At 36.8% G+C, this 13724-nt stretch overlaps 1 protein-coding gene across 2 annotated transcripts in view; it reads left to right on the forward strand.

Moving 5' to 3' along the window:
* The window catches only part of RAP1B (RAP1B, member of RAS oncogene family), a 32037-nt gene extending 20807 nt beyond the window's left edge, over positions 1-11230 (forward strand). For both annotated transcript variants that reach the window (XM_083824584.1, XM_083824583.1), the window contains exons 4-8: positions 2247-2303; positions 4269-4409; positions 6493-6636; positions 8611-8726; positions 10006-11230. In XM_083824584.1, coding sequence (XP_083680710.1) covers positions 2247-2303; positions 4269-4409; positions 6493-6636; positions 8611-8697 — 429 coding nt within the window. In that variant the 3' untranslated portion in view covers positions 8698-8726; positions 10006-11230. The remainder of the gene's footprint in view (positions 1-2246; positions 2304-4268; positions 4410-6492; positions 6637-8610; positions 8727-10005) is intronic.
* Positions 11231-13724: the final 2494 nt, after the last annotated feature.

Consider the following 13724-nt stretch of genomic DNA (forward strand, 5'->3'; position numbering starts at 1 on the left):
GACGGACTGCTGTTTTATTAATATGTTGACACAAACCTATCATAAATGAACAAACACTCTCGCCTGTTAGTTCCTCTCTTCTCATCTTCAGCATGACAGGCTGCAAGGCCTGACTCTACTTGCATTATCTTGAAATCTCCATATTGCTCACTTTTCAGTTTCAGCTGAGACCATGATTAATATTCCAGGCTAAGACGGCTTGCATCTGGACTGCTACCAAAAGAGTTAACCGTTTGGTGAAGCAGATCAGTGTCCGTTTCTTAAACTCTTTCATTTTGTTACTTGAATTACTTCCCAGTTGTACTGATCCTCTGATGGAACTCACCACGGGACCATAGAAATACTACTTTCTATATAGAGGAGGAAAGGTGCACAAACCCTAGCTAGGGATGGGGCCGAGACTGCAGGACGTCCTCTTTCGGCAGTGGGGCTGTATTTTTGTCAGAATAAAGAGGCACATTAACAGCCATTGCAGCTATAGTTATCGGGAGCTCTTCTGAACAGAAGAGGAATTAAAGCAAAACAATTTCACATTTGTTTTCTTTGACTTCATAGAAATCTGTATGCTGGAAAAAAAACTCAAGTCTTACTTGAGCGTGTGGGCTTTCAAACAGGACCAGAACTCTTATTAAAGACATAATGGCAGTAAAAAAAAAATATGTAGCAACTTATTTTTTTGTTGTTGTCATATTAGAGGAGTAGGGATTTTGAAACTGTGATATTCAGTGGGTCTGACACAGCAAAGGCCCTGCAATAAATGACTCCAAAAATACTCAAAACCTGTTCTGAAGTAAAATGTTTCCCTTGTTATATATTTGCATTCTTCAGGTCACATTAGATTTCTGATGTTTGTTGGATGATTTTTTCCAGTGAATGGTTCTGTGGAGTCTGAGAAAGTGAAGCCATCTCAAGAAATTTGCCTTTTGCTAGTGATTTTTTTACCAGAGATCTTACAGTGTTTCTTTTGGTTTTGGTCATGAAACAACTAGGAATATCTCTTTGTACGCTTATTTTCAAATCAGCCAGTTTAAGTTTTTTGCTTAAGTCTGCATGACACTTCATGCTGTTGTTTTCTTCACTCTAGGTAATATTCTAACTTGCTTCTTGACTCAAGTGGCTTTTTTATTTGTTTGGCAGTTGCAATTCTGTGTTCTTTAAAATTAGATTTAACATTATGTGAAGTTGAGAGAATGTGGTTTGAAAAACTTTGCAACTAAATTTTAAAACAGAGTAAAATAATTGAGCATCTTGAAACTTAGCCTTGATTTACTCATCAAACCCAAGGGAATGGGTGCTGCTTAATTAGCTTGAATACTTTTGTCAGCAATACATGCTAAAATCGTGACTATTAAAGGAATTTCTATTCCTGGGGGGCATGAGGGAGGTATGAGAGGAGTGGAAGTAACTTTTTCCCCCAAAGCTCTAGTCTAGTTACAGAAGAAAAACTTGAAGTTAAGCTAGTGATAAGGGGTGTATCAGGAATGGGGGACACACAGTTCTTTTTGAGTGTTCATCTGCCAACTAGGAATTTTACATGAAGTACAACTAAAGGAAGTGTACTGATAGGTTGAAAGGAAAAAAAAAATCTGGTCAGCTTGCTTGAAACAGCTTGAGGGCACTTCCATGTCCTTTGTTACCCTGGAAGACATTTTCTTATTTAGGGGATACAGGGAGGTGTAGAAACTAGACAGGGGAACTCTGAAATAGATGCAGACATTGATCTGGTTTCCTAAACTTTCTATTTTTAAGCTGAATCAGTATCCTAATTAGTATCACTAAAGGCTTAATTTTGGGAAATCAGTCTCAGTGGCTTGGTTGGTGTATTGTATGTTGTGTACCACTTATTGATTTAAATGACTATTAAATCAGCATTAGTGTGCCAATTCAATTTTGTAGGTTTCACCTGGACTTTTCTGTGAATGATCCCTGGAACAAGTAGAAATGACTTGTGTTAGTTGCTGGTAACTGTTACTACAAATTTAGCAACCTTCATTTTTCATAATCAAAAATTCCTAATCACTTTGCAAAGTGGTACTTGGCTGCTGAGGCTGCTTTTGAAAATGTCACAGGGGCTCTTTGAAAACCTTTCTCCTGCTGTTTTCAAAGTGTATCTCCATATAAACTTCTTAAGCCATTATGTTGCTTTATGCATTATGAATTTGCTTATAAAAATCACACAACTGGTGGTGTTTTTGGAGGGCAGTTACAAGAGGAAACAGTCTAACTCCGTCTCTTTCTCTTAACAGCAAGTTGAAGTAGATGCACAACAGTGTATGCTTGAAATCTTAGATACTGCAGGAACGGTATGTAAAACCAATTTTCCCAAATACTGATGTACTGTGGTAAAGCCATCAAAAACTGTAGGGATGTGAATGATGGCAAGTTTCCTTCCTCACTTGCTAAAGAGTAACTGTGGTCAGTGCATTGAATAAAAGTTGTTTTCCAACAAAAGTTGAGTATTGCAACAGAAAATGAATTGCAAGTTTCCTGTGATCCGATGTTCTGTAACAGAGGAAACATCAGACTGAGAGCATTTTAGAAGTGATTCTGCTGCTGTTTTAAGTTTACATTGCCCAGAGGCAAATTTAGACCCAATGGTTACTCAGTTTTGATTTCTGTTACTGAAGAAAAAGTGCTTTCTTGTTCTCTCCTTTTTCTATTGTCTGTGAGATGGACTCTTACACGGGGATAAAAATAGTATCACTTTAGTCAGCTTATGCGGACTCATGCAAAGGGTCAGCATAAACCATATGCTTTACTGGTCAGTTTTTTTTTCCTGTTTAGTTCCAAAATATACTGAAACCAGTCATTTCACTCATTGATTCCAGTGAATCAAGACTCTTGGAGTATAGCATGTGTTTTCTGAACTATAATAGCAGTCTGGTCCCATAATCATTTATTTAAACTCCATATTAGAGTAAGGTTGTATTAAACTACAGAAAGATCGAGTAGCTGCTCTCTTGGAGTATATTCTTCTTTTCATCTGACATACAGTATTTGGTACAGCTGTACAGCTGTAGAAGAAAACATATATGAAAATAGAGACCTTTTGGGTACAAAGATGCAAAATCTGTGTGTGGATATTTAGTATATAGTATAAATCTTGAACTAAAATTTCCACTGCAGCTGCAGAACTGAAGTGTCTGGTGTCATTCTGAAAATGTTCGCACTGCATTGTATTAGTTTGCCTCTAATCACAAAAGCTGAGGTATAATGAGGTCAAATTAACATGCTCAATGCATGCAACCACAGATGAGATGGCCTCACAAAAGAAACCATAAGTTTTAGGGGAATTGTGTTTAAAATTAACGTATAAAACAAAGAAAAAGAAGAAAGTAACTGGATTTTACAGCTGAGGCCATATATACAAGCAGATAGAACTTTTAAACAATTCTGTTAGTCTCATAAATCCTGTATTATACTTGAGTTTCACTCCACTAGAAAGGGCCACATGACCTGGAACAGTTAAAGAGGAATGAAATTTTAGTTTGAGATCATGCACTTCTAGTTGATGAACTAGTTCCTGGAATATGATAAAGTAAGACGAGAGACCAGGTGAGTGAGTGATCAGTCACAAGATTGCAAAGCCACCAATGCCAGAAAGACAAAATGCTAGCACGGTCATACTAGTGAGAGACTGCAAACAGCAACAAGTCCTAATGCTGCTGCTTTGTGGTGCACCAGTGAATCTTCATACGCAATATCGTAGTTGTCACCAAAGTCTAGGGAATGCAACAGGTCTGTTGAGGATCTCTATCTTCTATTCAATCTCCTTGAAAATGAAAGTAGAATTTGACATAGGAAGTGCCTAGACTGCAAAATGGAGACTGAAACGGATGCGATTACTTTGCAGTGTGTTTTAAAGAATAAACAGGAGACAGGAAGGAGTTGGTATATAAGGAGGGATTCAGGAGGAATGTAACATCTGTGATCTACAGACTATCCTGTACCTTCTGCGCTCTGTTCTTGATCTTTCTTTTGAAATTACTTCAGTTTCTGTGATGACTTTCCAGGGTTGTAGGCCTTGGCAATATCTAGATGTTTATTTAGCTACCCTAGAAAATATTCTAAGCTTGAGACTGATTTTAATGTATCTTAATTTACATTAATGCTTACCATAAAACGTTAAAATATTGGTCAGTTTAAAAAAGGGGGGGGGGGAGTACAAATGCATCATACTTGTAATCCATTTGTGACCTGAAGTATACATCAGTTTGTGTAAGGAAAGTGCAAATTGAATGCAAGATCTGTGTCTTTTTTAATTACAGGAACAGTTTACAGCAATGAGAGACCTATACATGAAAAATGGACAAGGTTTTGCATTAGTATATTCCATCACAGCACAGTCCACATTTAATGATTTGCAGGATCTAAGAGAACAGATTCTTCGAGTCAAAGACACTGATGATGTAAGCATTGCTATAAATGCAGAAGACGTGTATTTAGAGTTCTTCTTGCGGATGTTGTAACGTATACACTTTGATCAGATAGGTTCCAAGCCTTAAATTAAGAGACAAATCAACCAGCAGATACATAGTACAGAAATGCAACTCTTAAGGCAAAGGAGGAAAATTGTAACTTGACATATGGTATATAAAGAGAACTGTGTATTTAATTTCTTCCTTTAAAATGTTCTGCCTGAAACTGTATATAACCTTATTCTGTAGTACTGCAGAAAATATTTCTAAAGCAACTCTATTTCTACCTTCATCACTATACAATTAAGTCTCAAACTTACAGTCAATTTTTTGTTATAATATGCTTACTGTTTGTGGTATTTTGAAAGCACAAAGTCCTTACGGAAGATTGTACTGTAATCTTTAAACTTGCATGTTCTGCAGTCTTTATATTTTGTGTGTTCTTGGAAGTAAGTTTGATCATACTGTTTCCACACAATTTCAATATTTAACCCTTAACATTATTAAGGTTATAAAGTGAGGCTAAAACATTCTTGTTTATAACTGATTTTTTTTTAAATGGTTGTCGGAAGTGAATACCTTTCTTACTTTTATTAATTATAAAAAGTATTTCAGATGTGAAACGTCAGTAAAACTGTTTTTAACTGACACTTTGCAAGTTGTAGCCACCAGACAGAAAAACTTCCTTGGGGTGGGGGAGTAAGCAATGAACACTTTAAGTATGCTCATCATATTGTGATCCATAACTGTGCTCATAACATATCTCATTCATAAATGTGCTCATGGAAACTTTGATCCCTTCCTCACTTCAAGTATCTTTATGTGCTTTAGCTCTTAGCAGACACAAAGTGTATTAAATCTTTCAATTTCAGTGAAGTTCACTATGACTCTTATAAAGCACCTTGCACTGTATTAAGCATATGTGTCTGCAGGTCTTGTCTATATTCAGAGTATTTCTTCTAGAAGTGATTTATGACCCGTTATCACAAATGCATCTTGAAAGGATAGTATTTAAGTTGCATGTACCTTTCCCATCCAGAAGCTACTAAGTTAGTCTTTTTTTAGTATCAAATTAATGTTGTACAGACTTGAACTAAAATCAAGATAATTGTGAGCATATTTGAAGCCGTAATTTACGTGCTTCTTTTATTCTGATTAGCATAAGCTTTCTTTAGTTGTGTCTGTTGGAATTGTATTTTTTTGTAACAAGCACCCCTCAGTCTTGAAAGCCTGAGTAGTATCAAGAGAATAGTACCAAGAGAAAAATAGAGAGCTTCAAGGTGCCACTTCAGTTCTCTTCACCAAAATTTACATAAATTTTGCTGTCATAGTGGGGGAAAAATAAAGATCAAAATACTGTAATCCTTGTTGCAACGCTTGAATTTGGGAAAAACTTGCATGTGTCCTTATAATTTAAAAAAAAAAAAAAATTTTTTCTTGCTGTAAAGTCGATTTAACGTTTTCTGTAGTTGGTGATTTTGGTAAACTACCATGTTTCTTTCCTCTGTGTGAATCAGCTTAGTAATAAATACTGCGTGAGCAAACTGCTCTTGGAAGGAGTACAGATATGCTAGAAGTAGAGGAATAGTAGAAGGAGCTTTAGCATCACCTCCTTCATCATGCTGTTCAGTACAGTGCACTTTTCCTAGGATTTCTGAACATGTAGGAATCCTGTAGTAGATTTGTGAGTAGACTACTTCATGTCTTAAACTCACAGGTGGTGGCCATGCATGTAAAAATGAAATCTCAGAATCAGATTCTGATTTCAGAATCAGAAATCTCAGATCAGATCTCAGGTCATTCAGAACATGAGAAACCTGATCAATTGGCAGTATACTGAATCCTCCAACCATTCCCTCCCCCCCCCGTATCCTGCAAAATGGCAGTCAAAAAAAATGCAGACACTTCATTTGAAGCCTCTCAGAGGTCTAAACTTAAGTTTCAGTTATACGAGAACTTGATTATTCTGGGAGTCAGGATCTTCTAAGGAGTCAGATTGGGTTGCAGGTGTTTTATGTTGCGCCTTTCCAAAATTTTAATGGTTTTTTTTTTTCCGGTATTAAATCGCTTTTAGGTGCCTATGATTCTGGTTGGCAATAAGTGTGACTTGGAAGATGAAAGAGTTGTGGGAAAGGAACAAGGTCAGAACTTAGCAAGGCAATGGAATAATTGTGCATTCTTAGAGTCTTCTGCAAAATCAAAGATAAATGTTAATGAGGTAAGGCACAACACCTATGGGACAGGAGGGTGGCAAGGAAATGAGAACAGGACACAGTGTTTTGATAAACATTACCATTTGTCAAGAAAAAATGTTATTCATAATTCTGTTTTTATAATGGACAACTGTACACTATTAATATGAGAATCTGTGAGATATTTATATTAGGGATGTATCTATCTTTGTCTTGAGACTTTTTCAAATTATGTTTAATTTTAGTATAACTAGTCTTTAAATTATATGAATTTGGTTTAAATATTTCTGTTTGGTTCAGGCTTTTCATGCTACCTTCCCTAGTTGATACAAGCCCTATCCATTGACTTGACTATCCATTTCTCAGAAAGATCTGTAAGATCCTAAAACTATCGGACTTAAGCTATTTGTTATTGAACTACTTGAGATGGTAGGGACAAAAACTCATGGGCTTTGTCAAAATTAGCAGCTGGTTGGAGAAAAGACCTAAATAGGTGCTCTGCAAGAAAAAAGGAAGGCAAAGCCTCTCTAGTGTCTAGCTGCTTGCTTATTCAGCAGGATCTAGGAGTCGCAGTAAAACGCATGCACTTTTAGGACTTGCCATAGTTCATGTCTTCTTATCCAGCGGGAGTGCAAGCATAAAGAAACAGATGCAAAAAATGCTTAAAAAAAGAGGCTGTGTTAATATTTACGTTCCTGAAACAGCTTGAATTTTATGATAAACCCCGCAGTTCATTGCATCTTCTGGAAAACATTGTTGGCGGTATCATTCAAGTTGAAAGGACCTCTGTGCAAGACTTGCTTGTAATCAAATGAGTGTGGTGTTTTTAAGCACAGCTCATTTTAAAAATGGGTAATGTTTGTTTAATTAGTTGGGATTTTTCTGGAAACGACACAGTTTTTCTTAAAAATCAATTTGCTTAACTGTATAGAAGTCATATGGTTAATAAACTGGAGCTTATTTCCATCAAACACTAAAAGCCTCTGTTGGAAAGCGTGCTGCTTTGCAACCAGTGCTCTAGGAATCTGCTCGGACGGCTTTAGTATGAGGACTTAAATTAAGAGACGCAGAAATAATTGGAACAATGTCAATTATGAACAAAACAGACGCTGTTTAATTGTACTGCTTATAAGTGTCTTAAATTAGCCTTTCCGCAAAACTATATTCTAATTAAAATTCTAGGAGACTCAAAGTGTGAGTTTTATGCTTTATTTTTCTAGGAAACATTTTGCTTGTGTCATGCTGTAGTCCTATAGAGGCTACTGACTGACTTTAGTACTTTCTAAAGTATCCGGAGAAGCACGATCTTACTCAAAGACTAGAGAGTATTACTGAATATACTCTTTACTTCAGTTACAATGCAAATGTGTAGTAGTTAAAACTTACCAGAACTTTCTTCAAAAGAGTGTCCTTACAGTGAGTGATTTGAGTTAAAGGAAAGTTACGTCCTGTTCCTTGACCTCGGTGTGAAAATCCAAATAGCATATACTAGTTGATCATGGTGGCCATATATCATGCGTTTTCAGATAAATTTGGCCCAGAGTTTAAATGTGTTCAGATTACAGCTGTCATTCCAGTTTGCTTTATTGAAACTGGAAAACCCTTGGCAGACAATTATCTTAAGAAATGGAAAATAAACAGGTGTTAAGTATACAGTTTCACTTTCCATCTTTGTGTTAACTAAATATTTGTAGAGGTTCATAGAGTCATAGAATGGCTCAGGTTGGAAGGGCCCTTAAAGCCCACCGAGCTCCAACCCCCTGCCATGGGCAGGGACACCTCCCACCAGACCAGGTTGCCCAAAGCCCCATCCAGCCTGGCCTTGAGCACCTCCAGGGATGGGGCATCCACAGCTGCTCTGGGCAGCCTGTGCCAGGGCCTCACCGCCCTCTGAGTGAAAAAAGGTTCTTGAGTATCTGAAAACAGTGTGAAGACTGAAGGGTTAAGGTTATGAGAGAAGCTTGTGAATTCCAATAAGTAATCGACTTTTATATTCACAGATCTTTTATGACCTTGTGCGACAAATTAACAGAAAAACTCCAGTGCCTGGAAAAGCACGCAAAAAGTCGTCATGTCAGCTACTTTAATGCATAGCTGTACTGTAGCTCTGAGCCAGGTAAACCTTTTAAACGTGTGTTTTGGTTTTATAAAAAAAAAAAAAAAAAAGGTAGCTTCTCTAGTGCAGAAGCTTTAAGGTGTCAGTAAAGCTCATTAATCATGTTTGTCCTGATGCTTCTGAAACTTAGCTTTTGGAAGCATGGGGTTTTAATTTTTTGAAGGCTGATAGAAATACTGCAAGATCTTAATTGCAGGAGTACACACTAAAATACTGTGGTTCGCATACTAAAACGTCACTTCCTGCTTCAAACTCATCCTCATATTTGCATGATGTCATAGGAATTTATCTTGCTTTCTTTGGACCATATGGATATTTTATAGACTGTATTATGATTAGTACATTTGGAAGAGAATGATGAAGTGATCGTTGTAACACTCCAAATATTTGACCTGGAGCTGTTGGTTATTAGATTAATTTCTTGCCCTGTAGCAGTTGGCTAATGATCTGCCTGACTAAAACCATGCTTTAAGAATTCAGCTGAAGGCTCAAGCAAGCTCCAGCCTGCCTCTTCAGCAAGTTTTTTCAGAAGTTAAGCCACCAGGCATGAATCTATTTTCTGCAACTTGTTCTTGGACAGGTTGTTTCCCCCTTTCCCCCTCCAAGCCTTAGTACAGGCAGCTGTCTTTCTTGACTGACATTATGTAAGTTACCTGCTCATCTCAATTCCCCTCAGTTTTAGAATTTTTCAGTTGCTTCAGTGCAACAATCCATTATTTTATCATCCAACAGATGTATTTCCTGCACTGGAGAATCCTGGTAGGAAATTTCACTGCTTGTGTTCTTGCAGGCTTGTATTAAAAATCAGGTAGTACTATGTTTAACTCTTTGGTATTGATTTAAAAAAAAAAAAAAAATTGAACAGCTGGGATCAATTCAAAGTAGAGCTGAGAGGGTTCCAAAAGCATTAGCTGAGGGTGGCAGAAATGATTGCTGCCTTTCCTTAACAGGGCTTTCAAAATAAGAGCTTTGATCCTCCAAATGTGTTTCTTAAAGCTACTGGAACTGTCTTACTGTAACCAAAACTAGTACTGCTCATCAAATATTGCTTCCACAGTTCAGCTTGGATTACCATATGCATCCCAGCTCAGTTTTACTTACTGAGATAATCTGTTACTGTAATTGTTCGCTAGAGATAACAGTACTAGAGGAGAAGTGATTAAGTTATTTTCTAAGTCTGTTTACTAAGAACTTTGTTAGTGTCTGCTTTACTTGTATTAACTAAAGAACAATGACGAATAGTTGTTGTTATTACTAACTTGTTGTTGCATTGTTACAGGTCTGAAGAACTGTTGCCCAATTCAACAGTGCCAGCATTCCAACTTTATTAAACCTACCAACATCTTAAATGGACTTTCCTGTGGTGGTACCCTTTGAGAAATGGATGAAAGCTACTACATCAGTTTGCACATTCTAATCACTTTCCAGTGTCACGAGAGATTTTTACTTATAAATATTCTAAGTGTATGCAACTGGTAAAACCAGAGCCTACATCCAGTATTACTGATAAGAGACATTGTTCATCCACCAATGTTGTACATGTATGAAAACTGTGTACTGTATACTTCAACAATCCCCACTTTCTATTGGAGAGTACAATAATGTAAATCCTAAAAGCACCACTATTTTAGCATAATAAAAGAAAGTCCAAAGAGCTCCTATATAGACTACTCCAGATAACTTTGCTTCATCGGTATTTGTAGCTTATTGTAACTTTTTTAAAGAAATACAGGATCATCATCATTGTATTGTACAAAAGCGCTTTGATTAACACAACAGCTATATAGTTTTTTAATTTTAGGAAAAACCTGTGGAGACAGTGACCTAGTCTTTAAGAGTCCTTTCAGTATAACGTCTGACTAAAGACATGGCCTTTAATATCTGTTGGGAAGGAAATGTCCAGACTTTTCAACCTTTTATTGTATGTTTCCTTTTCCTTGTTTACATAGGGAACAATGTTTATAGTTGTGTGTACAGTGGGGGTCTACAACAAGAAGTGTATATTTTAAAACGATTTTTTAATGATTTAACAATTTTTTGTAAATCATTTTCGGGCTTCTGCAGCTGTAGATTCTCACTGTGAATTCCCTTGCTTGCTCATGCATAAGTGTATTTGCAATACCAAATATACAGGTTTAGTACTTTTGCCTGTTAGTGATTGTTTTACATGTGTAACGTTTTGGTTGAGATGTTAAATGGTGGAAGAGTACTGTGGATGTGAATGTGGGAAGTAATTTTAATCATGTGTAATTGGTCACAGGGCCTAAGTTGCAGTAATTAACTTTTGCTGATTTATTTAACAATGCCTTGTTGCTTTGTATGCATTAACGTTTGGGTGTAAAGATTGTGTGTATATCCAACAGGGAGCCACAGTATTTAAATTGACCAACCTAATGTTACAACTGCTTTGAGGTGGCCAAATGTAAACTAAAAGCCTTAATTAAAGTGGTGCAATTTTGTATGACTTAGCATCAGTAGTTCAATAAATTTGGATTGCCATGCAAGGGCTTGCATTACAGTTATATACTACTTGAATGTTTTGTGTTTTAGTAGTGCCAGTAAATATTGATTTAAATCTGTTGCACAGTGCAGACTCATACATCATAGGACCAAAAGGAACTGTTTGTTACGACTTTGTCTTCTGACAAATACATCCCATAGATACTTTCAATAGCATCATGTGCTAGGGTGGATGAATTTCTGACCGAATTAAACTCCATTTACTGTTTTAGACATGGAATATTTGTAGTTCTAATGTAGGGGAGAAAGTCTTAGGTATGTCTTAAGAAAAGTATGTCTTTAAAAGTTAGTCCATCAGTGGCTGTTTTGGGAACCTGAGGATATGCTGCCCGCTTTTCCTTCTTTCCAGGAAGAATTAGTTGTTAAAAATGACTAAGTGTAGATTTAAACAGAAAAACGTGTCTTGGGAGAAAACATGATCTTTCTGGATGATTAAACTAAATTTCTTTGGTTTCAAGGAAATCTGCAGAAGAGCCTTCTTGGAGTATTAAGTGTAGTTGTGCAGACTTGTATCTCTTAACACTGTTGGACCGCGAAGTGGAATGATTGGACTGTGGATGATCTCCTGATCTTGGCTGTGCTTTTGAAAATTGTAATGCCCAAATACTTGGTACCTCTTCTTTCTCTGACACAGAATTATCAAAGCTTGTTCTAATCCATTCCTGCAAAATCAACCAGTAAGTTTTGAGATACTTTATTACCCAGAGTGAATTGAGGAGCCCAGGTGATCCTTTCTACTCATAATTTTCAGTCACCACCATTACTTCATGGAGATAATAGTCTTTCACTGTGCAGAATCACACTTAAGACTGAAATTGCTTTCCATTTCTCATTGGAAAACAGAACATGTTGTTGATGATCCCCCATAAAATTCATTTGGTACACTTTGCATCCTGATTGATCCCCAGAGTAGACTAGGCTGGAGCATTGGATGCTATAGTTTTTCTTTTTTTTTCCTCCCTGAACCTCCTTGATGAGCTAATCGGGTTTTCCTCCCTTCACTTTCAACATTTGCTTATTCAGGTCTTTTTACACTTTTATGTCCCAGTTGTCAGTTTATCTGTGTTTTATAACATGTTTCTGTTCCAGGCAGCTGTACAGATGGCAGTGGGTGGGAGGCAGAGAAAAATCTTTAATAACATCAGAGGGGGCCCTGGGCCCTGGTTTGGTCTCACTGTCCAGCCAAAGACTACTGATCATAGGGAACATCAGGCTTTGTACTGAAAGCTCTGTACGGAAGCATTCTTGGTTGCTCTGTGGAGTAGTAAATATACAATTCCTCAGCATTAGAGGTAGGTAGTTTGGAGAAATACCTCAAGCTCCAGGAAGTAACATTCTTCAGAAACTCGAGGCTTAATCATGTAAAGATTCTGCTTTTTAAAAAAAAAAAAAAGACCATATACACGTATTCTCCAATATTTAGAGCTCAGGCCGGACTTGCAAAATCATTAAATCATAACTCAGGTAACAAATAAAGAACAGTATTTTTCTCCTTGAAAACTTAATCAGGCTTCAAGGGAAGGGACTCCCAGTTGTTAAAGGGAAGATGCCTAATAAAATGATGCTGAGAAGTGACGGACATGAAGTGTAAGGAAAAAAGCATGAAATAATCTTATCTAAGTGATTGCGGCATAAGAAACTTTCCACTGAGGAAGGAACATTCCTCACAGGAATTGAAACTATGTAAGCAGTTAATTCTAAGAAAGAATCCTGACTGCTGAAATTTTTTTTGAAAACTTCTGCACGTCTTCAGGATAACCGTTTTGTCTACCAACGCTTAAGAAGTTCACGCTTGAACTAGTTGTATAGAAACAGAACATTTCTCATAAAGCTTTGGATGAAAACCTGCATAATTCATATTTTCAGAAAACTAATGCAGTAGTTTTCCAAATTCAGTGTTAATACATATGCATTATGGCCTATAAAGTTAGCTAATGCTTACAGTGCACAGAGAGGTTGACTGCTTTTTTTTCCAACCTAATCTGAAATTGGTTTATGTCAGTATTTAAATGTCTGAGCTTTCTGTGGAAAAAGTAGTGTTTATCTCCTGAAATATAAAAGTATTTAATGGAATTGCACTCTTCCTATTAGAACTTTCCAGTATAAATTCGTTTCTTATAACTTGTTACTAATGCCCTTCTTCATTCTCAAAGTATTCTGTGAAATGAATGTCTACTTGCCTAACTTAAGGGAATATTTTGAGACTGCAGGATGTTTTCAGATGCCCAAATGAATGCACTGTAAACTCAACCTACTGCTGTTTTCTGCGTAAGGAAACTTAACTTCTGGAAAAGTGTTGTAGAGTTAGATGTTAAGTTCATTTCATAGCATGTACCGATACTGCAATGCTAGAACGGGAAGGTGGGAGGAGAATATTGATGGAGTTTTGATTAAAGCTGTGTGTTTTTCTCCTGTACTGTTGTAATTAGAATTGCTGTTTCCTCATGGTTAAACACAGAAGACGAGGATTTTCTTCTC

Source organism: Anser anser, assembly GCF_964211835.1.
Source record: "Anser anser genome assembly, chromosome: 1".
Classification (NCBI taxonomy): domain Eukaryota; kingdom Metazoa; phylum Chordata; class Aves; order Anseriformes; family Anatidae; genus Anser; species Anser anser.